This window comes from Anguilla anguilla, chromosome 16, assembly GCF_013347855.1.
Source record: "Anguilla anguilla isolate fAngAng1 chromosome 16, fAngAng1.pri, whole genome shotgun sequence".
In the NCBI taxonomy this organism is placed as follows: domain Eukaryota; kingdom Metazoa; phylum Chordata; class Actinopteri; order Anguilliformes; family Anguillidae; genus Anguilla; species Anguilla anguilla.
This window is the reverse complement of record NC_049216.1, coordinates 31,325,574-31,352,695: the sequence shown is the minus strand read 5'-3', so window position 1 is coordinate 31,352,695 and position 27,122 is coordinate 31,325,574. Positions and strand designations below refer to the sequence as shown.

The 27,122-nt window shown below is 45.0% G+C and overlaps 2 protein-coding genes across 13 annotated transcripts in view; both read right to left on the bottom strand.

Annotated features, from left to right (window-relative positions):
* LOC118215852 (chromodomain-helicase-DNA-binding protein 9-like) overlaps window positions 1–9,678 on the bottom strand; it is an 83,596-nt gene extending 73,918 nt beyond the window's left edge. For 3 of the 12 annotated variants that reach the window (XM_035396875.1, XM_035396881.1, XM_035396882.1), the window contains exons 1-2: window positions 8,488–8,970; window positions 1,873–3,616 (exon numbers count right to left, since the gene is read on the bottom strand). In XM_035396875.1, coding sequence (XP_035252766.1) covers window positions 1,873–3,450 — 1,578 coding nt within the window. In that variant the 5' untranslated portion in view covers window positions 3,451–3,616; window positions 8,488–8,970. Of the gene's footprint in view, window positions 1–1,872; window positions 3,617–7,794; window positions 8,069–8,487; window positions 8,971–9,254; window positions 9,506–9,525 lie in introns of those variants that run through there. The other 9 variants (XM_035396874.1, XM_035396876.1, XM_035396877.1 and 6 more) reach the window with 7 other exon arrangements.
* An 826-nt stretch (window positions 9,679–10,504) lies between these two features.
* On the bottom strand, window positions 10,505–18,136 carry LOC118215762 (AKT-interacting protein-like). The gene is made up of 10 exons (XM_035396745.1): window positions 17,946–18,136; window positions 16,595–16,726; window positions 15,902–16,107; window positions 15,224–15,288; window positions 15,033–15,133; window positions 14,529–14,617; window positions 13,695–13,793; window positions 13,084–13,191; window positions 12,478–12,538; window positions 10,505–12,202 (listed from the first exon to the last, which is right to left on the bottom strand). The coding sequence occupies exons 2-10, from the start codon at window positions 16,634–16,636 to the stop codon at window positions 12,095–12,097; spliced, it is 879 nt and encodes a 292-aa protein (XP_035252636.1). The 5' UTR covers window positions 16,637–16,726; window positions 17,946–18,136; the 3' UTR covers window positions 10,505–12,094.
* Between the last annotated feature and the right edge of the window lie 8,986 nt (window positions 18,137–27,122).

The following is a 27,122-nucleotide window of genomic DNA, read 5'->3' as shown; positions in this document are numbered from 1 at the left end:
GAGTGAGTGAGTGGTGGCGTGAACAGTGGAGTGAGCGGTAGAGTGAACAGTGTAGTGAGCAGTGAGGAGTAAACAGTAGAGTGAGCAGTGTAGTGAGCAGTGAGGAGTAAACAGTAGAGTGAGCAGTGTAGTGAGCGGTGAGGAGTAAACAGTAGAGTGAACAGTGTAGTGAGCGGTGAGGAGTAAACAGTAGAGTGAGCAGTGTAGTGAGCGGTGAGGAGTAAACAGTAGAGTGAGCAGTGTAGTGAGCAGTGGAGTGAGCGGTAGAGTGAGCAGTGTAGTGAGCGGTGAGGAGTAAACAGTAGAGTGAGCAGTGTAGTGAGCAGTGAGGAGTAAACAGTAGAGTGAGCAGTGTAGTGAGCAGTGAGGAGTAAACAGCAGAGCGAGCAGTGTAGTGAGCAGTGCAGCAGGCCTAAGCACTCAGGCCCTGGTCCAGTACAGTTGGCCCAGGAGCAGCACACTGGCCGGCTCTGACAATGGAGCAGATGTCTGATGCGAGCAGGGAAGATGAATGACCTGCTCTTTCCAACAGCTCACTTTGATAAGCACAAACTGGCCCTCAGCTTTGCGCCTGCTACAGGCAGCTCTGACCAAATGTCCTCAAGAGTTTCTGCCTTTCTGAGATCTGAGGGGCTAGCTGCAGCCCCGGAAGCCCCCCCTTCCACTCCCCCTCCAGCAGGGATCAGTGCTCTTCATTCCTGGCCCTGGGGGGCCGCAGGGTCCGCTGGTTTTCGCTTTCGGCTCAATACCAGCGACGGATTCAGACCCAAGAGACCAGGTGAGGTGAGTTAACTGCGACTGCTTTAATTGACCAATCAAGTGCTGAGTAACTACAGAAACCAGCAGACCCTGCAGCCCGCCAGGACCAGGAACGAAGATCTCTGTAGTGGATGTTGACTCGCCGTCTCCAGGCAACATAACCGCTGTGTGACTGGCCCAAACCGGCATGAAACTGCCTCTCTGCTGTAGGCCCTGCACAGACCCAGCGTCACCTCTGAGCTCAGTGCACCCTGTGAGGCTCAGAGAGAAGACACAGCAGCAGCACTGCACACACACACGCGCACACACACACACACACACACACACACACGCACGCACGCACTCACACAAACACACTGCACACACACACACGCACGCACACACACACACATGCACACACGCACACTTGTGCATGCACAAATACACACACACACACTCACAAGCACACGCACACACACTTGTGCATGCACACACACAATTGTGCATGCACACACACACACGCATGCACACACACACATGCATGCACGCGCGCACGCACACACACACACACACCAACTCCGCGGTCTAACAGCAGAAGTGGATGGAGACGTGGTCTGCAGCCGTACAGTGGCTCCAGCCTGCAGTGACCCACATCTCATTATAGCGTTAAGCGTGCTTACGATAAGTCCTGAAGACACCGCTGCCACTCGTAATTAGCCCGTGTGTGCTGCCTGGAGCCGGGGCAGCTGGACCAAATCATTATCATTTAGCAGAGAGCCGCGCGGCGCAGCGATCGCAGCTACGCAGCGACACGTCTGCAAGGCCCTATCGCTGCCGGTTAAACATTACACAGGTGGCCGGCCTCTGCTCCGAGATACAGCACAAGGTTCTGCGTCACCACAAGGCCCTGCGTCACCACACGACTCTCTCCACTCGGCCGAGTCTGACTCCCATTAAGCACCGACACGCCGCCCAGGAGCCCAACTCTCACCGGCCTTTCACTCAGCGAAAGAAAATTAAAAATCTTTAACGGTGTTAGCAAATCTTTCTTCTCCGGCACAAATACCGCGTACAGGACTGCGTGAAACTGAGCGGCGTTTCTGCTCACGCGGACACGTTCGCCCCAAAACGTACCTGCTGTGCCTCGTAGGTCACAGAGAAGGAGCTGTCCTCGTCCTGGTCGCCGTTGGCCCAGGAGCAGTTGGAGTCGTCCCGGTGATCCAGGGGGGTCCCCTGGCTCAGGGCGGCCTCCAGCTGAGGCAGCAGGTCGTCCCCCAGGAGGTCGGGGGCCTCCAGCTCCCCGAACGCCCCGCCGTGACCTCCCACTTGCTGCAGGAGGTTCTCGTCCAGGGCCGGGTAGCCGTTGCCGGCGGTTACCGGCGGAGCGGCGGCCGTCTGGCAGACGCCCTGCTGGGCAGAGGGGTGCTGGCTCACAGCTCCGGAGTAGCAGCCCATGTCCGGGGAGAAGATGGCGGGGCTGCTGTAGGTTCCCTGAGCTGGCCTGGGGTGGTGCAGGGCCTGGAACGGGCACTTCCCCGCCTGGCCCCCGGGCCCCTGCTGCTCCTGCGGCTGGCCCAACGCGGGGAGCAGCGAGAAGGCGTCGCCCGCCCCCGAGAAGTCCGGGATGGTGGGTGCGTGCAGGGCGGAGGCCTTGGCGGGACCGGGGGGCGCCGGGGCCGGAGTTCGGGGGTCGCCGGTGCCCATCGCCGGCTGTCCCGGGAAGGAGTACTGGGGCGGAGGGTAGGCGGCGCCGGAGGTGACGGAGCAGGAGGACAGCGCCGGGGAGCGGGAAAACGGCAAAACGGTCACGTCCTCCGCGGGACCGGGGAACTTCTGAGCCCCCTGACAGCTCAGCATCCGGCCCTGCTGCTGCTGCTGCTGCTGCTGGGAGCCACCCGGAAAGGAGGCGGTGTGGCTGTGGGCGTCCAGATAGGCCTTGGGGGGCTGGGCCATGGTGTTAGCGGCTCCACCTTGGTGGAAAGGGCTGCCATTGAGGCTCCCTCCAGCGGTCAGCGGCAGGGAACGGGGCAGGCCGTGGGGGCTGGGCTGCCGCTGCTGCTGCTGGAGCTGCTGCTTGGGCGCCAGGTTCCCCTGGTAAAAGTCAAACTCGTGGTGCTCCGGAAAGGCCTTGCTGTGCGGGTGCAGGGCCTGGGGCTGGGGGCCCACGTGCGGCGGGGGCTGCTGCTGCTGCAGGTGGTGGGGCCGGTGGTGGTGCTGGTTAAGGTGCTGATGGTGCTGGCCGGGCTGCTGCGGCGGCGGCGGCGGCAGCTGGTGAAAGGAATTGCCGTTCTGGTCCTGGTTGCCCCACATGGGGCTGCTGTCGGGGAAGAGCCCGTTGGACTGGGGCGCCTGCTGGGCAGGGGAGCTGTGGAACTGGGCATGCTGGGACAGCACGCCTCCGCCGCCGCCGCCGCCGATGGCCCCGCCCTCGGAGGCGGGGAAAGGCTGTCCGATTGGATGAGGGGTCTTCATGGCCTCGAAATGGCTGATCTGCTGCTCGAAGGTCAGGCCCTGCTGGGAGGTGGCGGGGCCCAGGCCGGGGTGTTTCGCCATGCCCAGGGGCTCCACCTGCAGGGGCTCGAACTCCGCGCTCAGGTTCAGCTCGTCCACCAGGGACACAGGGCCCGAGGCGAAGCTCTCGTCCGAGAGCGCCTCGAGCCCGCCCCCAAACAAGTTGGGGTCGTCGAAGAAGTCCATCATGGGGTCAGTCATTGCGCAAGCTCACGCAAAAAAAAAGACCTTCCCAGATCCCCCCCCCACGCCGGACTCCTGCTGGCTTCTCGCTGCTCTCGGCTGAAAGGTTCACAGGACACGGAACCACAAGTCATCCATTAAGGGAAGCTGAGAAGACAGCTCTCCAGTTCGTTACAAACAGTTCCTGTATGGTAGGAGAGGGAGAGGGAGACGGAGAGAGAGAGAGAGAGAGATGGAGAGAATTCGAAGTCAGTAAGATTGTGAAAAACCTCAAGGCTGGATGTTGACTCAATTTTTGATATATCAAACAAAAAAAATGGATAAAACTCAAGAGGATAGGAGGAATACATCAGTTTCTGTAATTATGCTGAATGTTTATTCCCCTTGTTCGAGTTTCCTACACACAAATAAAAGTTACTTTTCTGGGACAGAACAACTTCTTAAACAAAACTCATAATAATTTATTTTCACTTTTTATTTTCCAAAGAAAGCTCATGAAAACCCACAACAGAACTTCTCAAACATTTCCTACATGTAATCTGTAAATTCACCGAAAAAAACTACTTTATGGTAATGTTTACACAATTTAAAAGCGGGCCTTAGCATACAAAACGAAATGTCCCTCCACCATTTTTTCCAGCAGACACTTCCACATGATGCGATTCACACAACACAAATTCATCTCCATCGCGTCTTCGCTCCTTATACACGCAGCTCAGCCAAAGACAACGGGGGGGGGGGACGGGGACGGAATGCACCTGGCATCAGCAATTACCCCCCCGAGTAACCGCGATCCCGGAGGAATGGCAGGTGAGGTCTGGTGAACGGCAGGGAACACTGCGGCGAGACTCCTCTTCCTAAAGGAATTAGGTGTGCAGTGTCAACGGCACCTTAACGCCCCCCCCCCCCCCCCCCCCCCCCCCCCCCCGGCTCCCGCGTGGGAGACTGGATGACAGCACTCCCCCTACACACACACACACAGCGTGGCGCTGAACACACCTGACGAGGACAGACGGGCGCTGTCTGGTCACAGCCGGGCTCCTGCCACATTAATTACCCGCCTATTCCCGCCCGCTGCACCTCAGCCGTACCCTGCCTTACCCGCGGCGTCCGCGGGTTCGACACGCCAAAACCTGCCGTCAACACCACCGGCAGACGCTACATTCCTCCATTATAGGACGCACGATGCCGCGTACATATTTATACAGGCATGGCCACGACACACTCCTCCACACACAGGAGCCAAATGCCAAACATTGAAGATTTTTATTAGACCAATCACTCTTTAGCTGCACACCCGCCCCCCTCCCCCCCTCCCCCCCCCCCCCCCCCCCCCCACCCCCACCCCCACCCCCGAATCTCTTTCTATTGTGTTTTACTTTATTTTTTTTTGGCTTCAGACACCGTGCAATGTCTCCAAAAATTCTGGCAGCCGATGGGGGACACTCTACCGCGGCCTGCAGCCGGACGCATGTTCAGAGGATTAAAGTGCAGTGACTTAGCAGGCTTCCCCTGGGTGCTATCCAAAATGTCTGAGTCAACGCCACCTCCTCCCAGCACTACAGTCCAGCCAACAGTGCAGAACTCTGTGTGACACACACAAACTTAACACTTCATCAGCCCTGCTTCTGGAACATACCTGCATTAGACTACGTAAACAAGACAGGAAAGAATACACTTATTTAGATTTATTCACACATTTTTGAAGAACACGTTTATAAACGTGAAAGTCAGATTAAAGATTGACAATTCTTAAAAAGAATGGCAGTCTTTCCCACTTGAAATATGTATGCAGTATTTTACGGTACCAAAATGAAAAAGAACCCTGTTGCAACCGACGTTATCTCAACAGGTAAAATTTTCACTTCTCAGCACTCATCCACAGCTTCACCTGTGCAAATAGTTCTGCTGGATTTAAACAAAAGCAGCGCAAATTAATGCATCTCGGGGCGACATAGCTCAGGAGGTAAGACCGATTGTCTGGCAGTCGGAGGGTTGCCGGTTCAAACCCCGCCCTGGGCATGTCGAAGTGTCCTTGAGCAAGACACCTAACCCCTAACTGCTCTGGCGAATGAGAGGCATCAATTGTAAAGCGCTTTGGATAAAAGTGCTATATAAATGCAGTCCATTTACCATCTCTGTATTCCTTATTTTCAGTGTTTAAGCCCACGACATCAAATAGCAATGGCCAAAAAAAAAACAACTTCTAAATAAGAAATTTTAAAAAGTTGTGAGTGCCTATTTCAAAGCATTGCTCGACATGAGAGGATTTCTGAAGCAAGTGAACTGAAATAAACCAAACCACACCCGTGCAAACCTAACCGTGGCGTAGAAAAATCAAACGCTTTGGGTATTTTGTTCACCTGAACGGTCGCGTCCCCACTCAAAAGCCAACCGCAGTGTACATGAAGGTGAACAAACCAGACATATCACTTCCACTAAGACGTGTTTTGCATCAGTACGAAAACTTGCCACAAAATGTGCTTTGTATTTGTGTAGATGATATTGTGGAGAGGAGAACCTTTAGCTGATAATACAAAGTATTATATTTAAGTAGTTAACATGGAAAAATGCTTGATTTACTCATAATCATAATCATGATCATAATCTTGCTTACAATCATTCAGGTACCCATGCTGTAGGAACTTCAAATCTACCATCTTGGCAGTTCTCAGTGAAACTCAAAACTCCTGAAATGCAAGAAAGGATATCCTGATTTTGCATTTCATGGCTAATTTTCATATTTCCTGCATACACGCACTGCTTAATTTCACCCCAAAGAGAGGCGTGGGACAGGTTTTCATTTTCAAAAGTGGCCTGGATAACCGATTGGGATTGTCGCTTTCTAATTCGGTTTTAAAAGTTGGCGTCACTAGGGTAGCCGGGCATTTCAGTGAGCGATTAAACCCGCTGGAAGTGGACGAGACTCAAAAACGATGCAACCGCACTCTCGACGAGGCTTCAGAGTCTCTGGACGGCGCGGCAATTCAACAGTACGCTGAACCGCCACAGGTGTCGCTCAATCCCGTCAACTTCAAAACAGACCTGCCCCCGGGATTAATGGGCGCCGACCTCACGACGGATTACCACAGGCACAGGAAGCGAACTGGAGCCCGCACAGGATAAGCAGATCACCACGAAACGTTGTGAAACGCAGGGTCCCAACTGCCCCGACTGTAACATTTAATTGCCGAGTAAAACCTTTGCCAAATGCGATCCTCCCTTGTCGTAAATTGAGACTTAAGACACAGCTACTTCTGCACAGCACTGGGTTCCTTAACCCCCCCCCCCCCCCCCCCCCACACACACACACACACACACACACACACACACACACAAAAAGCAATGTCATTTCTAAATTAATGAGCAAATTTATCAGATAATTGTGTTTTTTAACCAAATGCCTTGTATGAACATGTTAGAAAATACTAAAAGCATACTGAGCATTTTGAATAGCTATGCTTAAAATGCAGGCATGTGTGAAATTAAACATTGTCAATTCAGATTGTAAGCGGAAACAAGAAATTGCAGAAACACATCGAAGCACATCAAAAATTGTCAGCTAATTTTAAGCTGTGAACATATGAAGAGGACAGGCACTAACAATTTGAAACCATGTATTCAACAATAAAATATGTTAAATGCTGGTGTCACATGAACACGTGAGGAAATTTAAAATTTTAGAATTAAAAATTGTTAATAAAGTGCTCTATGTTCCCGTGGCTCTCACAATATTAGTTACAACGACTCTGTAAACCAAAATAAATGTAACCAGGGAATCACTTGTCGCATGTAACTTCATAACGCCATTATAAGAAGTGACCTGGGCCTTTTCAACGTGCAGCAGTATGTCAACAGTCAAAACGCTTTTCACGAAGAAGCATAGGTCAGAAATGTCTAAAACTATTGTATTTAACAATCACATGTTTATGGCATCTAAAAAAAAACAAAAAAACAGAAAGAACGCATCCGGTATTCGGTGGTAAGGGGCAGTAATTGTAGCAACTACCAATTCCCTATGTGTGGGGTCTAAAATCCATCAGGCTAGTGAGCTGTCAACAACACAAATGACAGAGAGAAAGGGTTACAGAGTAGCCATACTGATCACCTAACCTTAGCAGCGGACACGTTTTGGTTTTATGTGATCTTGTTTGTTCCAGCACGTCATAGTAGTTACTGGTAACATTTCCTGTTCTGAAGAAAAATGTAGCTACAATTCGATGGTAAAAAGAATCCACGCAACAAGCAACAGGTCGATACAAATTAACAATTGAAATAGATCAACTTTCTTTTTCGGTGCTAGTCTTGTATTCTTTCATATGTTGGTAGTTACGCATTTACTTACTACTTTAGCTATTTTACCTTAACATTCGGTTGTTTCTTTGTTTATCCTGGGTCTGCACTATCCAGACCGAGTGTCATATCTCCGTATTACACTTGTTATTTCCCCCTCGTCTGACAAATTAAATAGGCGTCAACAATTTTAACGTCACTCGTTCTTATCTCTCATAACTGTAACGGAAAAAACGAAGGAATTTTTCTTGTGCCAATATAACAGATCCCCAGAAATGGGATTAGCGACATGTAGCTAGCTAGCTAGCTAGTTAGCTAGCCAACAATCAGGACCAATCATCTGCCAGCTGGTCGGATAGATATGCAGGTTCGCAAGCTAGCTCGGAAGCTGGGTCACACCGGCCTTAGCTGCCCCAGGGAATTTGATACACCATTTCTAAACGCAGACTGCCAGCGGTCCATTAGGATGCGAAGTACTATGACCGAGGTCTTGCACCCTAGGGCTTCAGAACACATCGATAGGACATGTCATTATGCTAGCATGCTAACTAGCGTGCCTCTTGGTGATACCTCCACCCCGGTATTATTTGCTAGCCACGGAGCTAGTTGGCTAGCCAGCTAGCTTTCTCTATAGCTAGATTATGACGCAATGAGCAACTAGCTGACCAAGAAGAGTACGTTAGTGAGGCCGTGAGGTTATCTTTGCTCTATACGTTCCTGGGATAGGGTTAGAAGTCAGGCAGACAGAGACCGTTAACTAACCTTATATTGCCACCAACCTTAGCATCCTGTGTACGAGCAAGTGTCGTGTCGTCTTCAGAGAGGTCTTCGTCCCTTGTCTAAGCTAGCAAGGAAACCAACCAGCTTGGGTAGCTATCAGACGAAACCGGTATCCCTTTCCAAGTAGGCAGCCTAGTTTAAAGTATGCAATAGATTTAGCGCTCCGAATATCTGGAAAGTTACACTCACAGAAACGGGCCAAACTTGCTCTCGGCGGTGAGCTCAGACAGCTGGGCTAGCCAGACCTTCCATTTGTTAAGGGAGCGAATCGCACACGTGTTTCCACATCGCCACTTCTCTTCCCCAGCCTATGGTCTGGTGTCGTGACGCCAACGTAGTGGGAAACGGAGGAGGAGGAGGTAATCGTCATTCACACAGACACGAGCCCCAGCCTGTGGCACAACCTTGTTTCGTACACGGGAATCTCCTAATTCCTAGACCACCCTCCCCCAACCCACCAAGAAAAATAAAAGGCATATTCTAGCCTTGTTGCCTACGTGCGGTAGCAGCCATTGCGGAAGCGGGTGTCAGTATCCCAGTTGACATATTTCATGTCTGAGGGAGGTGTTGCCGGTGTGATGGTGGAGAAATAAGTTAGGTTTTCGAGAGGGGTTCCCTGTACTCGCTGGCCAACACAAAAGATCTTTTTAGGCTTTGCTAAATGACAGCCGGTTCGCTACAACGGTGCCGAAACTACATGTTAGATAATATGGACACACAATTAGCTAAGTATTGATCACAAAACTTACCAGCTGAGGCGTATCTCCCTGACACAACACGAAAAATGTCGACGAGTAATAATGGCGGGCTAGGTTGCTAGCTAGCTAATTACAATTTCGAAGTTTTACTTGCACCTCCGCTGTAGATTTCAGTGGTTCCACCGCCGCCAGTGTGATGATACATATAATTTGCATGTCAGTTATTTGCCCTCTGATTGGACAGTTGGGAGTTTGTCCAATTCGGACCACCAGCGGCCGAGTTTCGGACTTGGCTTCTGCTCATACAGGATTTCGGTCTCACCTGGGTCCCAAAAGCACCTGTCAAAGCCCGAATTCAGACGGGGAATCCGGGAACCAAAAGGTTATGATGGGAGGACACACAAGATGGCCGCGCTGAAGGCTGAAGCCAATCGTCAGAGGTTTTACTTTGATTTCGTAGCTCTCTCGAAAAGAAATGTTGCTACTGTCGGGAAAGAGATAGTGGAAGTAGGCTACTGTGCTGGCAACGCGCCGTGACCACGGCGTCCTCAGGTGGCTAGTCAGCGTACCGCACCTTACTTAAACAAGGTGGGACCTTACTGTGAAGATGCAAAAATCATTTATGATAAAAGTGCACATCAGATACAAGCAGTTTGTATTTTGGCATTATAAATTATTTCATTAAAATTGTTTTAATCACATTTAAGATAATTTAATCTGCAAGTTCATATCACATTACCATACGTTTAACGTGTTATTTCAAGCTTTAACTGCTTTATTACTTTCTATATATATTCAATTCACTATTATTTTGCTTTTGTTCTTTATTTGGAAAATGGGTTGAATATAAATAGGTGAAACGATGTGTAAACTATCGTTGGTTTTGAAAACCACGTGACTTATAAACTAAGACAACATTTTGAGTGCTTGATGAAATCAGGTAATGGACTATTTAAATATAAATAAAAATGCATTGGCTATTTTTGTAAAATAAGTCTGGGCATACACCTTTCTGGCAAATTTTTTTTTTTTTTTTACTTTTTTCATGCAAGTAATTATGTGTATAGTAGTGCTCAGGCAATGAAATAAAAGGAGTCTTCACAGCTTCAGGTCAAGGCAAGTGAATCGCTATAAAGGTGAAGTTGCACTAGGGTTGCAAACTTTCTCACTACAAAATAAGGGACAAAAGGTGGCTTGCCACAGCTGCGTGGGTATGGTGTTGTGTGAATATACAGTGTATTGGTTTGAGTCATTTATAATGATAGCTAATCTCTTACAAAGTAAAGACCAATACTCAACTGTCAGGCCTTGGCAATATAGGTTTTAATAATAGTTTGTGTTACTTTACAGCAGGTATCTTAAACACAGTCCTTCATTTGGAACCATTGGCCTATTACATCTTTTCATCTTCAACCCCTTCTCTGTCAAAACACTTGTGACTCTTGTACTTCAGCTCAGAAAAAGTCATCCCCTTCTTGTTAATCCTACAGGTGACGAACTTGGATTCAAATACTTTTCTGTGCTCTGTTGATCTTGCCTGGTCTAATGGAGCCTGTCTATATGACCAGAAGGCAGGGTTTGCACTTTTTTTTTTCATTGGTTCCAATACACTAGACAAGTTCAGTAAATCATAGAAAAGTATTTTAATCCAAAACAAACACGCATTTTGACCCAGGTCTGGACTCCACCATGTGTCAGATCTTCTAACTGTACGTGCCAACTCCAGGGAAACTGGCTGTTTTTACCCTGTGAGGTAGTTCTTCCTGGTTGTAATCCCTGTACTGATGCTCACTCCACAGGTTAATGTAATTTCCATTAACTGCATTTTGTGCTGAGAGAAAGAGAAAAAAAAACGCTGGTAATGATTCATGTAGGTGTATGTTTTTATTGAGATTCAGGAAATATAAATATTAATATTTCCTGAATCTCAATATTAATGTCACGTGTCCATTTCACACATACACACATAAAATTTCCAGAATATACCATTTTGTCAACCTGATATGTTTATTATCATCTAAAGTATAGCTTTCTTGTTAAAAACACACCACCTGTACACAACAGCATCTCAGATATGTCCGAGGTCTTTTCATCAAGGGGAAAAAGTAAAGTGAACTAAATTTGCAGTAATAATTTGGTTGAATAATGTTCTGGATACTGTGAAACTGGAAACTTCAAAATTAATACTTATCAAACATTCCCAGCTACAGATAACCAGAGCCCAATACGCAGTTTACAGCAAAATGATATCCTGTCAGATAGGGCTGGTAGGCCAACCATTCTCACAAATCCATTACAGTTATACATCTGAAACCTCAGTTTCACAAAGGATAAATCACACACACACACACACACACAAAATTAATTTTAAAAGACACACAAATGCCTATATAACCATCAACTTATGCATATTCAAGCCATATGTTCCATGTCCATATCTACTGAAATAATTTAAGACATTTAACATACAGTATCTGTATGTATTTAACAAACATACCGATTAAGAAAAATTCTAATTTAAAAGAACGTTTTAATATTTTTAAATCACAAACTACATAATTAAATTTAAAAAATGTTGAAATGTCTGTAGCAATTTTCATAGGTTCAAGTTATGCAACAAAAATCTCAAAAACTGACGTTCCTAAATCCTGAGGCCACAAGCAAATATTCACCACAATCCATTTCCATTTCACAGAAAAGGGGAACCTGGTTCTATCTCTTATTTCCATACAGGAAGCAATTAATTTCAAGGCCAGAAAAAGTGAAGTGAACTAAAATGAAGTTCATAGAACCTATTCACACGGAAGTTCTGTAAAGATGCATCGGTTATCAAGTGGAGTACGTCTCGTGTTGGCGGTGCCCTCTAGTGGTAAATATATAAAAGTGCAGGCTTATGCCTGGAGAGGGTTGTCCTCTTTGCTGAATGGCTGTGCGGAACCCGGCTTCACCCACGACAGTCCTGGCACCTGCAGCCCCTTGTGTTGATCCTCAGGCCGTCTCTAGGCAACAGTGACATGTTACACAACACACAGCATAGAAATTCCTCTCAGCCATTCAAAGATCGACTGGTTCTCTTCCAGTACAACAAACCCCTTTGAGAACTTGATCTCAATGGGAACTTGACTCCTAGACATGGGTTAAACTCGTCTTTTGCTTCATTCATTTTCCTTAACCATATTTCATGGTTTAACTGAACAGATGCACACATCCAAAATAATGCACACATTTCAAGTTCACAGAGGTAGTTTTACAGTATTAAGGTTTGAGAACTCACTTTGTGTGTGAACATCTTCTGCTTTGCTTCATCATGAACAGCTGGGTTCCACGGAGAGAAGCTGGAAGATCAACGCACATTTACAATACAAAACCTAAAGGTGACTGAGGAATATCAGATCGATGCTTGCCGGCACAAAAGAGTATGCATGATCAAGAAATTATTTTGAACTTAATTTATTGGGTAAATTTGTCAGCCTTTGATGTAACGTTCCAATTCTTCTTTGGCGTTTATCTTGTGATAAAACTGTTCACTTGTGCAAAAATACAACTTGATACAACCACCCTTTAGCCCTAATTAAAATCAGAGGTTTCCCAAAAAAAAAAGGCAGGAAAAAAGGTGCAAAAGCTAAACATATAAAACTATTGTCAGCTACTTTAGAACAAGAACAGCAAAACAGAATACAGGATTGTGAAGCACTTTGGCTGCCCTTTTCCTTGCCTGAAAGGTGCTCTATAAATAGTTTACTGTTAGTTCCTATTAGTCTTTTCATGGCTACAGTTACACCAGTTGAAAGAAAGAAAAATAAATAGAAAACCACGCGTGTGCATCTGCTGAAGCCTCACAGACATTTACACAGCTTGTGGAACCTTATGGATTGCATACCTTATTGCATACGGATCATCCATCTTAGGCTGGTCAAAGAGATGGCTGTTGCATAGTTTCACACTGTCTACCACCTTGCTTTTGAACAGGTGAACATCTTTTTCGTACCTGACCGAAAAGCACACAAGACACGAAACTAGCCTCAGCAATCAATCAAGCACTTCAGGTTAGGTTAGGTTAGGTTCTGTAGACATTGTTCAACTGTACCCTGGATGTGGCTCAACGGCTGTAGGGCCGACTGTGGTGACACAGTCCTGGCACCACTTGCCCCCTGTGCTCCCGGTAGCCAAATATTTGCACAAAGACAGGTACCCTTTGCCCCCACTGTACTGCTCGTGTGCGTCTTGTGGCCTAGACCAAAAGGTCACGTCAATCCCAGAGTGCCACAGCAAAACTGGCTCCGCTTACAAACTTCAGACAGAAGACATCTGGAGCTCGACTTCAGCAACGACCTCTCCAAATCTGTAAATATCAGTATTTGGCAGAGTAGCACCAACTGCCCCATGGGTTGTGTGCTGATACGGTCAGTCCCGATGCCCCAGACGCCCCAGACCCAGCGCGACTGCGAGCAGCCCAGTCTGCAAAGGGCAGGGGCGCCGGCAGACACTCACAGGACGGCCGCCTCGGGGTTGAGCGGCTCCACGGTGTGGATCTTGTAGAAGACGGCGCGCGCGTACATCAGCACCTGCCAGATGTGGTTGTGGTTCCGTCTGTGGGCACAATTGGGGGGGGGGGGAAAGAGGTGAGGGCTAAAACACTGATCCAGTGGGGCTGAGCTGGAACACCCACGCTCACAGAGAAGGTCCACTTTAGAAAACAAACGAAGGGGGGGGGGGGGGGGGGGGGGCGCTAAAAACAACAGACTAGAATCCGGGGGTGTTCTCCAGCTCGTGCTTCAGGACAAAATGTCCCAGGCCGACTCAGCCGACGTCGCGTCCCTGCGGCTACGCTGTTTGGTAACGGAAGCGCTGCACTCTTAATCAGCGCGTGGAGGGCGTGGCTAGCAAAGCCGGCTGACTTTAATCCTGCCGATTGAGAAGAACAGAGCGCAGGCAGGCTCCGCCCTCTCTCTGAGGACACCAGACACAAGCCTTGACTTCAGGGCTGACCACTGAAAGCCATCAGCAGTAACCACGCTGCAGAAGCAGAGTCACAGCTTCACTTTTGGACAGCCTCGCCCCACAGTCAGCATGAGTGTCCTGAACTTCCCATGGTAATCGTTTTCCTTTTGTGCCGACGCTTAACATTTCAGTTACCTGCAGTGACATTGTAGGTATCCCAATATCAACCATACATCTACAATTTTGCATGAACCACAGATCAATCACAATATTTTATATAGGTTTAATTAATGCTTAAAACTTTTTTTCAAAAAGGCAAATGGAGGAGAGATTCAGAAAATGAGGTGAAGAGACGCATCACAGCAGGTTTCAGACATGGCTGACCTCCACTTCGTGAACGCTCTCTTGACATCCAGCTCTCCTGACACTGGATCCACTAAGGGATGAAAGATCGGAATATCAAACACCACCCTCTGAAAAGGACAGACAAAAGCAAGCAACAGAACACGCGTTACCGTTCAGAAGAGGCAAATTCTTCCACGCAGCACATTAACTCAAAGCTGCTCTGTAAACATCACCTCCCCCTCCCAGAGGGTCACTGCGACCACTACTGCCGCACCAGGTCAGCACAGCATAACACAACAAAGCCCGTTAAGATAACGGTTATCAAATGTGCAAAGGAGATTTAAGAAACTTCTTATCCTCCACTCCCCTAGATGCTAGATGTGAAAAGAAGAAAACTACAACCTAACTGCATTAAAAAAATATATATAATAGCACAAATTCAATTTCCTACTTAGAAATTTTTTGCCTTGTCAGATAGATAGAATGGATGTGTGTAAATAAAAAGCCATCACTCGAATGATCACAAGTTTTTGTGGGACTTACTGGGCAATCTCCATCGGGATAGTTATCTGGGATGTGGACGGTGAACCTGAAGACCCCGTCCTGATACAAACCATGTCTTATAAATATAACCCCAAACCACGCTGAGAAAGAGAGAAGACTGAATTACAACCCATCTGTCGTACATGTTAATTATACGGACTTGTTACAAATAAGAGAGGAAATGGTCTTACTCAATGCTGATCGGTAGGAAGGCTGTATATAAATTCCAGGTAGTTTCTGCTTGACCACCAACGTGCTGCAGAAGGCAAAACAGCACTGAATCATATCCTCAACACTCACCAAACACTGAAAATAACTTTAATAAGTACGGTCTATGCACTTAAGAAATAAATCAGATTATGTCTTTACTGTGTCAAATCAACTAGCGTTTAAAATCTTCTCTACCCAGCATTTATAACTACAGTTAGACTGGTCAGCCTGACACGGAGTATCCATCCAATTTATCAACATCACTGCATGAAAGGACATTGCCACTGTGCCCAAAGCATAGTGTGATCAGGCTAAAGGTATCTGTATTATTATTATTATTATTAATTACATTTATATAGCACTTTTCCATATGCTCAAAGTGCTTTACAGTGAAGGGGAACTCACCTCACCCACCACCAATGTGTAGCACCCACCTGGGTGATGCACGGCAGCCAATTTGCGCCAGAACGCTCACCACACATTAGCGAAGGTGGAGAGGGAGAGAACGTTTATTTAGCCAATTAAGTCTGGGGATGATTTTTAGTGGCAAGTTTTTTGCGAGAGTCAGATCTGGGATTTGGCCAGGACCCCGGGGGAACCCCCTACATTACAGGAGACACGGTACTGAGCCACAGACCGTGACCCGGACGTGTACTCACAACTCCGCCAGCAGCGAGTACTCCAGGTAGAACGGCCCGTACGCCGCGTGGGTCCCGTTGGCGGGCGGCGCGGACACAGCGGGCGAGAGGGGCTTCGTGACGGGGACTGCGTTTTTCGGGATGCAGGGAAGCTGCTTCCTGCCGTAGGCCCGAGGGGAGCCCAGCCTGGGCGAACCCTGTCCCCCTCTATCCTCAGCGTCTGGCCTCTGGAACAGGAACCAGAAAACACTCCGCTACGATTTCTGTGTGCTTTACCGCACAGCATTTGTTACCAGTAAGACCATAAAAAGGATTGGCATTAAAAAAAAATGGCAGCAGCCTCCAGAAGATGGTTTGTCCAAAAAGGGCAAGTGAACCGGGCCACAGACAGGATGTCATACTTAAGTACAACCCTATAGTGCTAGGCTATATGGCAGCCAGAGTGTAATGTTAAAACTGCCAAAACCTTAAGGGAAATGTTAAACATCCTCTGAAAAAAAACTAGTAAAATAACCAATCCCATGCCCCATACAAGAGATAGGAGGTGGAAAGTCCACGGTCACTGCAGTTCTGTAACCATCATTTAAGTGCGCACACTATGCTAGATACCTGAGTGTTGGGCCTCCCTGTCCTTTTCAAAGCACACTAACGACACATCAGCTCGTACACAATATCATCCAGAAAAGCCACAATATCATCCACCGTTCGACTTACCTTACGGCTGGTGTTTGCGGACATGCTCCAGAAAGGGTTCATCACTCACGAGGGGAGCAAACGGTAGTCTTAACCTGCCCGTCTCCAGGCACGGAGCTGCACGTGGCATCCGCCGTAACTTCTCACGGGAAACTGGGGGAATCGGTAAACAGTAAGCTACCAACACGGCGTCCTCCACACACCAATACTATAGGCAATCACATGTGCAGTGACAGCTGTTGGAAACCTGATCTGTCCACAGCACTTGTAGTTACCGTTGGTGACTAAGTGTGTCTGTCAGCTTGAGTGTCACTTATTGCGTCTCTCAACTGCTGTGCTCCGCAAATGGTAATTACGCATTAATTGGTGAAAATGCGTCCATCTTACAGTCAGGATAACTAAAGCAATTAGCACATTAGCGCCCTAAATTAAGTGACACCTTTTGGTTTTCAATGCAGCCTGTGAGAATCGTATGGCTAATTGTTTTATGATCTATTACAACCTTCACACTTCAAGACTTCAGTGCTTTAAGAAATGATTCAGCGCAAATCAAACCAAAATATTCAACTAGCGAATGTAATATAAAAGCCAGCAAGAAAATAAGATGTTACATTTACTTTATTCTTAAATTAACTCCGTAGTCAACGTTAGTTCCATGCAAGCTGCAGAGCGTCATCTCATCTCCAGTTTATCGAAAAAGTTTATAAATTCAACATGGAAAATTAGAAACGTGAGATGCGAAACCCAGGCAATGGCCTATTGACAGTTCACGTTACTAATAGCTTTAGTACTCCGTTCTTAGCTACTTGTCTTGGCATTTACCAATACAAAACACAAGTAAATGTAACAAGCAATCAACATTGGCAAGCCAACTCGTGATGTAACCAAAAGTGTGTGACGTCTAATCGTAATCCTAACCATGGGCGTTTCTTATTCCAGATCTATAGCGAATGTTAAACAGTCTACGTATGAACATTTTCAGCAACTGAGAAGTCTAGCTTTACTTCTGAAACTTGCCAAAATTACAGAAAATTTTCAGGAAAAGTCGTGTAGCCTATTCTAGCTAGGGTTTACGAAGCTACAGTATGCATCAACACCGGGATATTTAACGTCTGACATTAGCAGTTTTCTAAACACTTTGCCAAGAAAGCCCGCTGCAATCGACACCACTTTACACAATGTGTTTGCAAAGATGAGAAAAATGCCAATGTGACATGTATCACAAACTATAGGTAGCTAGCTAACGCCAGCATTGGTGAGCCTGGTCAGGCAGAGGGCAGGGACAATTTAGGTAAATAGCTAGCACAGCTAGCATCGTTAGACTAGCTAATGTCAACTATCAAGCTACCAATACAGAATTCCATGTTCTCACCTCCTCGTCCTTTTCCTACTGCATAGTATCCCACTCTGAATAATTGATGCACTTCACATCAGTTTCTACGACTGTGACGCTTCGCTTGTCAGTGTGTGGAATTAGAAAATAAACATTCCCCTGGACTGTCCATCAGACAGACATCTTTAAAGGAAAATACCAGGACACAGTGGCACGGCACCAGCCCCTTTAAAATATGCTACTCACAATGAGATATACGTTGTCATTGGTTTGCAGGCGAGTAAGTAACCAATATACGAAATTTGATTGTGTTATTTTACTGTCAATCATTATTTGACCCATACATGCAAGTTTTTATTGGCTAGTAGATTTGTTGACGGAGAGGTCGAATGTTCTTGGCTTTCTCATTGGTGTATCGCAAGTCAATCAAAATAGTTTTGGAAGGTGTGGAATGTTCGGATGTAAACGTCGCTTTACGCTGAACACGTGTGTTATAGAACGGGGACAATTTGGTGTAATATGAACGTATATAACACAGGAAGGAAATGTATCTATCTATGTACTTATTTACGACTGAATTGACTAGAAGGGTTTCCCTTTTAACTATACTGAATTTGTTACCGGACTGTAAATATTAGGCAAAGTAGAGTGTGGAGAATACACGGTAGCATGATGCAGTGACTGCCAGGTATAAATTTTAAATCCTCTTGGCAACTTGAACGAGCTATGCATTCATTGTGTACTATTCATATTTCCCCCAGTTCAGTTGAATTCATTCCTGTTGCAGAAAATATGACACTACCGGTTTAAATAAAACCCCACTTTTACACCTTCAAAGACAAAATGTAGGCTATTTAATTTCTACTGTGTAAAAACACTTGTTAGCAATAAAATAAATGGTATTTCTACAAACATCTAAAGGCTTAAAATATTCGGTAAAAGACGACGCCTAACAGACAATTCCCAAACTTTTCCTATATCTTCACACTAAACATAACATTATTTTGGTGGACTGACTGTGTTATAATAAAGGAGCAAAATTCAGGAATGATGCATGAGATGACTATTATAAAAAATTAATGGATGACATTCAGAAAAGTGAGGGAAAGTTCAGGTGTATTGGGGGTCCCATAGTAACATCATCGATCAAGATGGAAGAGAGGAGACTAGCGTGTATGTTCCTCAAATCACGTACAACCATCTTCGGAATTTTTTAAACTGTGTATCCACGAGCCGCGCTGCATACCCATTGCACCAGAAGACCGCAAATTCTATCTCGTAGAGCAGGTGGACTGCAGATTAGAGGGAATACTCTTTTAGCATAACGGTGCCCTCCCTGGACAACGCTACACCCACAGGCGCTGCCCAGAATTGACCACAGTCAGAACTGCAGTCAGGGTTAATTTCCAGACTTCTGAAACAAACTTTGATCCATAAGTGCTTTATATTTTGGCATATTTAAAGCTTAAAGGGTTTCACATTTTTCCTTCTTTAACAATTTATTGTGAGGATTGGGGGGTCGAATTTCCATCAGAGGAAGAACTATAACTTTGTCAGTAGATTTTTTTTCAGTGTCTGCTATTTTGAGCACCTGAGTGGAACTGCAGCACGATATAGGAAATGACTGATTTCCAAACAATTAGTATCAGTAATTATTTAAAATAAATCTTATTTAATGCTTCACTGCTGAGATTAATTTATGAAATTGTCATTGTCCAGTCTGGAAGGTAAAAGCTAATTATAAAGTTCAATTATTGCTAGATTGTCTGGCTTTGTTTTGTTTCCTCTACACTTCATTGACAAAGGCAATTTGCAATAATTTTCTTTATCAGGATCTCTAACAGTTTATCCACTGTCAAATCAGGACCCGTCTAAACATCAGAAGAGATTCAGATTTGCTGAGTGATTTATCCGTCACATAAATAAGAGAGTACAGCTTAAAACTGTATTTGGATTACATAGTTAATATCGCATTTAATTTTCAGGAATTAAAAATGGCTCAAAGACAATAAATTATGTTAATACTGTAATATTTGTTATGTGTGCCTTTATCTATTTTTCTCTAGGAAATACTTAATCCCAACAATCCCAAACACATTTATGAGACACACAAAGTAAATCCCTAAGAAGAACAAAAATATTACCTTTTTAGCACTATATGGCATTTAAATTGAAACATATTATTGCAATATAATAGTAATTTAGATTTTTTTATTTTATTCCCTCTAATGGAAGTGTTTAATATTTATTGTTAAACTGGTTGTGCCAGCCCCAATTCCCAGCACTATCACTAAGCAAACTGTGGCATACGGGTAATGGCTATCACAAATACTGGTGTAATGCCTTTGGGATATTACACCAGTATATTTGGTCAGCAAATCCAGTTTGACATTCAGGATCAAAGGCAGCTAAGGACACGTTAAAGACAATGTGGATATCCCAACTAGTTATATCGAGAAATGACCCCACAGAATTGTCCTTGTCATTGCTTCAGCGATGTCTAATTTAACCCTTCAATGTGAATGTCATTTGACTAGTTCTTAAGTTAATTACACAAATTCTTCAGTGCATTGAGACACCCATGACCCTTATTTTTTCCAATTCTGTTGGTACGGTACTGAGATTTTTGACATTTAACCTAGAGCTCACCTTTACCTTTTAACAGACGGGCAGACCACAATGTCACAGTGGTTGTGACCTGCTACAGAAAGCTTCATGGAATGCATTGAAAGTTGTACGTTGCTGGCAAGAATTAATCCATGCTATTCAAAGGAGTCTGACAAAAAACAGAAAGACAACAGCCAAAATTTCTAAATGTTTTGTGTGAAAGTTGTCTGTTATCTTCAGTAAATCTGAGATAATGGACAATTTTACAGGAAGATATTGTACATTTGATATGTTGTGTGACCTGACTAGTTCTGTGTCAAGAGCATGCATTCCCTAATCAATCTTTTAAAAAATGGTGCTTATACATGCATGCTTACACACACTCACGTGTGCATGCTCACACATGCATGTACACATTCTACCACCGAGAAGCAGGCTCTTAAAACTTAAACTTTGGGAGAAATATGGCCCCTTGTTATACTTAATGTCAGCCCCATCATTTCTTTGGAAACCCCAAGCTGCCTAATTCAAATCCTGAATCTGGTTTAAATGACTGTTAAAAATTGCACATGGCAGCTCACAATGAAATTTGCCTTGACAGCAAAGACATGAAAAAAAGTAAGAACGAATGGCTCGGTGTCCTGATAATAAGTAATAACAATGTTAAGCTGCATAAGAAGAGCAGGAGCCAGATTCAAATGCAATATTCATTTCGGGAATATGAGCAACTAGGGAGAGAGGAGAAGGCGAAAAAAAAAAAAAAAAAAAATCCTTCATATAGCAATAGACTTCTCTTATCCCCAGGCTACTGCTCGCCTAACACCTCAATGCAGCAATTATGCGCTATAATGACTGCGGTGAAAATAAGCTCGGAGATTTTATTAAACCAAATGAGAGAATCATCTGTGTATTATTGCCGTGTGATTGACAGTGACAAGTGCTGGGCAGGCGCAGATGTGAATATGATGAAGAGGCTTTCGTCAAAGCTCTTGATAATGTTACCACTGATAAAGTTGCCCAGGAAAAAAAAAAAAAGAAAAAAAACTCCCAGAGTAAATAGAGGTAGAAGGGAATATAACGCATATTAATTTCCATTGTCGGGGAGGCTTCAATACGGAGGGAAAACTCTGAGAATAGGGGGGGGGGGTGCGTGGAGCCGAGGGAGTGGGTGATGGGCTGGCAGGGGGGGGCGCTGGTCCCTTCCATTCGCCGCCTGCCATTTTATGGGACTAATAAAAAATACATTGGGGCCGATCATAAGCATGGAATTCATAATATATTTATAATGACATATATACGTATTCATATTTTGAGGGGAAAGGCCATTTCTGGAGACGGCTAAGCCTCTTATGCGGCAACCTTTGCATGATCAGTTGTCTGGCACTGCAGATAAAGCGGGGTGGGGGGGGGGGGGGGGGGGGTGGGGAGTGGGGACACCTTAATGTTCTGGCTCTTTGGAGGCCGGGTAGGGCAACACAATCACACCGGCTATTTCTCCCCCTTCTGTGACACGCGGGAGATGGGGCCAGGAGTCTGACTCATTGGTTTCTATTACAAACGCTCCTGACGGATTTCAAGTGCCTTCCACTGCTGTGGGAGATGTGCAGCAGCAGGGGCGGCAATCTTTGGAAATAAGACTTAAGGTTGGCAATGCATCTGAGCTCACGGCCATTATGTCACAGGGTAAAGAGGTCAGGGACTGTGCGTGGGGCATAGCCGAGTGTCTGACTGCTGGACAGAGACCAACGACAGCAATGACTGTGCACATCTGGGCAATGCATTATCGTGAGTAACAGGGCATGTGGTGCTGATAGGATTTAGAGCCCCAGCTGGCTCTGAGGGGTACCCTGAGAATGTAGGGAGGTGAAACATCAAGCTTGCCAAAATCAGAATTTTACCATGAATCTGACTCAACACTGACAGGAGGCGGCATGACTGAACAGACAGATTATTTGACTCCTCTTTAGCCATGGATTTTTGCTCAGAGATATCAGAGATAGATCTACTGTGTAAGACTAGATTGTAGTCATCATACTGAGCTAGGGGTTGTAATTTCCTAGGTGGTCTGTATCAGTGATAGCAGGACAGTGGTCATTGGCTCTGTAGTCAGAATCAGATTTTTGTTAATGGTATTATTACCCACAGGTATTAACCATTGGTGTAGTTTTTCCTTTGTCATCAACAATATTAATGCTAGGGCCAGTCTATTTTTGTCTATGTTCAGTTTCACAAGTCCAGCCTGCTCTTTCGTAGAATGCCCTCTCTGTTTTTCAGTAAAACCTGGATGACAGTCATGGCAAACTGCTGAAGCTAAGCAGGGCCGGGCTTGGTTAGCAGCTGGTTTGGAGGCCACCTGGGGAAAACTGCGTTTGGTGCCGGTGAGCCAGTATGGGGCACTCCTCTGTCTGGCACAAACCGATAATCCAAACCCCCTCCACAGCGATGGGGGCTTCTGTGCTGTAAGTGCAATGCTTCGGATGAGATGTTAAACCACGGTCCAGACTGCTTTCCTTAAAGGTCTCCGGGTGCATTACAGAAGAGCAGAGGTGTTAAGCTCCAGCTTCCTGGTTAAATTCCCCACTTTTGAATCCCTAGGTAGTTACACAAAAGAAAATTCAGCTCTCATTTGACCTGTCCGGGTTAAATAAAGCTAAAAATAAATAAATAAATGTTCTGGGGTCAAAGTTTGTGGTTGGGCAACACTGAGAGATAGAGAAAGAGAGAGATAGAGAGAGAGAGGCCTGTACTTACCCCAGGAGGACATCAGGCGCGTTGTAGCCTGCTATGATAGATTTGCGAGGGCCATCTGCAAATGTATCGCACACTGGCATTTATTAGTGCTGCACGCGAAATACAAGGCATGTTATTGGATTTGAATAACAGCTTGCAGCCACATTCCCCAGTCCCAGAAATATATTAGCGCGAAGCATTCTCATTTAATAACACCCAAACTAATAAAAGGACTGGAAATTGAATTTGCGAATATTGCCCCGTTGGAGGAATGATCCAAAAAGTTAAGCTTGGCTCTCTCCTTCAGTCAGACGCTTCTTGTGCACAACTGATTCCAACGGCTGGGTAAAGAGACAGGGCACAGCTTTTACAGCCAAGTATACTTTCACTCATTGGAAGTAACCCAGGAAAAAAAAGTCAAAAGTCAAAGTCATTGATACGCATCATAAATCACTTATGCGGCATATATATCTTTAATAACGGGTGTTTACTTTCGCTGATTTTAAAAGTATGATTAAGAACCCATTACATGGAGAAAAGGTCACTGTGGCAGGGAACTCACAGAGTGGTTGAGCCTCTGTATTGTAGTCATTATCAGCCGGTTATCTCAGCTGAAATAAAAGAGTCTAAACTCTCTCCGAGATACTCACAGCAGTTTAATTAAAGTTAAAAGACTGTGGCACTGGGGTGATGCCTTTATGCTTCTCAGTGTACTGCAAATTCCCTTCTCGAAATGGTACATTCCAATAAATGTTCAGTAAATTTTTATGTGCCTAATTCATAAGGTCCCCAGACATAAACTATCTCTGTTTCTCTAAATGTAAAAAATATTTGTATATAAAGTATACTACAACAACCTTAGTTTAATACATAAGTATTTAATAGATATAATGCACCCTGTGGTTTTTAATAAAGCAATTACTATACATACATTATGAGATAAATCTTATTTAGTCATATACTTGTTCTTGTTCTGGTGTTCTGCCAATGGAACATAAATAATGTCAGCTGTGACATTCTGACTTCACAAACCCATTTAAAAACAGCCAGCTAAGCACAAAACCACCATAAGCAGCACACATTTAAGTCCAATGAATTTTCTCACAGACCACCAGGGCCTTTGGAATTCTCAGAATACTCCAGCGTGCTGAAGACATGGTCTCTGATTGCTGTTGTATGGTCAGCATTCAGAGTTCCGTGTGGCATTAATTAGACTCACGTGTGCGTTTATCCTATTGAGAGCGTAAGACTAGCATTGTCCTCTAAACCTGGCGACTATGACAAAATCCTGAGGCAGATTTAAATTTCATTCCAACTAACAGTACCAGGGATTAAATTAATTAACAGTGGGCAGGGTCAAAGGTTAGATTTACAGCAAGTTGTGGAAGCATGCCTGTTGATCTGTCCTCCCTTACTCTATTCAAACTGTGGCACTGGATGGCAACTGCCTTGGGCCAGGCATACTTTTGAAGTGTTTGCATGATCTGGTGAACTGTACGTATATGTTTGCACCCTGCGTGTGATATTTACGTTAGTGCGACTGTGTGTAGACTACGGTACATATACACTATATGCCCGTATATGTACGCGTGTTCACATCGCATGATATATTTGCTGAGGGATATGACTGGGTCTCAGTGGGCAGTCTGTCTGCTGCTGGAGTCCCGATGGAGCACTGACTGCCACTCAGCACACAGCCAGCCCCGCTGCCACGCATTGATCCGCAGGTATATCTCCGCACTTTCCCAACATTTCATCAACAGATGCACTTGCGCAATTGATTAGTCGGCAAGCCGGGAACCTGTTTTTTTTTTTCTCTTTCGAACGCGGTCGTATGTATATGCAGATAAGTTTAAAGTCCATTAGTTTAATTACCACTGAGGGCTGGCTTTAACAACAGATGTCCAAGGGTGGCTCATTCAACAATTCTTAGTTTAGCCACCGACTGTCACAGAAATAGTGGAGGAGGGGGACAGTCATGTAGCCTATTTCTTGCACATTTTAATGTGAAACACAATCGACTAGCTTCCTCCGGAGGACAGTGCACAAATAAGTAAGCAAATAAATAAATAAATACATAAATAAAAATCCATGTGCAGCGTAGCGGTCGAGAAGCTGAATGAGGATTATACATGACGCCAGAGGGCAGTCGAATGCAACGAGCTTCAAGAAAAGAGTTGGCAACTTGGTTGTGATTTTCCCAAAGACTACTTTTATAATCTACTCTGATCACAGTTGATAATGTAGGCTAGCAGCAGATATTTATTTCATATTTCAGTAGATACTACCGGTTTTCTGCCCCCCACACCAACAACAACAACGATCGAAAATAACTGTGATTACAATGTATGAACTGTACAACCAAAGAACAAAAGGCATGTCATCTGAACCGGTAGGCCTATTGGACGAGGAATAACATCAAGGCAACAAGTTGCACTGACCGGTAACAGATGAGAAGTGTTACATCAATTAGCAAGATCGCTGGTAATAGCTGTTAAAAGGTCGTTCGAGATAGCAAAGCTGTTCAGAAGCGTATCAAAGCCACCTACTCTGAGATTCGGCCAAATATGAACCTGGCATAGATGATGCATAAACTCGTGCCAGTTACAGGGTCACTGGTGCTAGGCTACCAAGCGAATTAGAGGCAGCCCATATGCTTTAATGGGTCCATCGTACAGAACGTTAACATTTGTGTAGGCCTAAACGAGCGTTATGATAACGAAGTAAGACGAAAGTCGACTAAAATAATCTGCATACTCAGTGTGATTTAATTTCCGTTTACTATATGGAGTTTCTGATGCACTTGTTATTTTTAGGCTATCTGTATTAATGCAATACATAATGAATAGAATTTAAAAAAATTACACAATAACACATGAATAATAAACACATGGAATCATACATTGATAGGCTAAAGCTTCCGAAACAGGCTACTGTTCTCTCTTAGCTTTGGGAAATACCCCAATGATTTAATTTTGGTTCTGAACTTTCTGACTTTGTATTGCAGATCTAAACTACAGTAAACAGCAAGGAAAGTGTAGGCCAATTAACGTATTTCTGCATAAGACCGAGACACGAAATTAACTGGAAAAAGATAGAAAGAAAAAAAAAAGACATAGGCTATATTAAAACAACTGTGCACAAATGCTAGGCTATGTAACAGAAGACCACTGCCAGATCGCATATATTCTCAATAATAATGTGGAAAATCTTTATCATGTGCTAATATTTAAACTTCATTCTATCATACCCTCTTGTTGCAATAAAAATAACCAAGGGCTTCGGTAGCTAAAGCTGCATGTACACCAGCCTACACACACCGTGCACAAGCCACTGGAGATGCTTCGTTGGGTTATGAATATAGCGTTAAACTCTAACCGGGAACATATGATTCCAATAGGGACCACATGTAGGCCTACTCTGCAAGAGTTGATTTAACTCTGAACGTTTTATTGTATAGGTGTCTATCACACACATTGAGAAATAAGTCCCAGATCAATAGCTGTGGTGTGATATTGAAGCTTCAAATGTAGTCCTTACAGTTTTTTGTCGCGTTCCTTAGCCAAAGTTAGGCACCGTGTCGCTATGATCATGGTGCAGAGTGAAAGTTATGTTTTAAACCATGTCATTACGTCGCTTCTCTACCAAAAGAGAACCAAAGAGCTAGGCGACCAGGTTATTAAATGTGCATTTAAAAAATGCGTTGAAATTAAAAGCTGGGACAGAAGATGTAAGTGCAGATGAGAAAGTCAGTGAATGGTTGCAAGAAATGACTTCTGGCTATTAAAAAACTCAAAACAAACGGATGCTATCACATGAAACCCAATATCACAATTGCATTAATTGAACTCCCGAACCACGGAGTCTATTAGGGTCTTC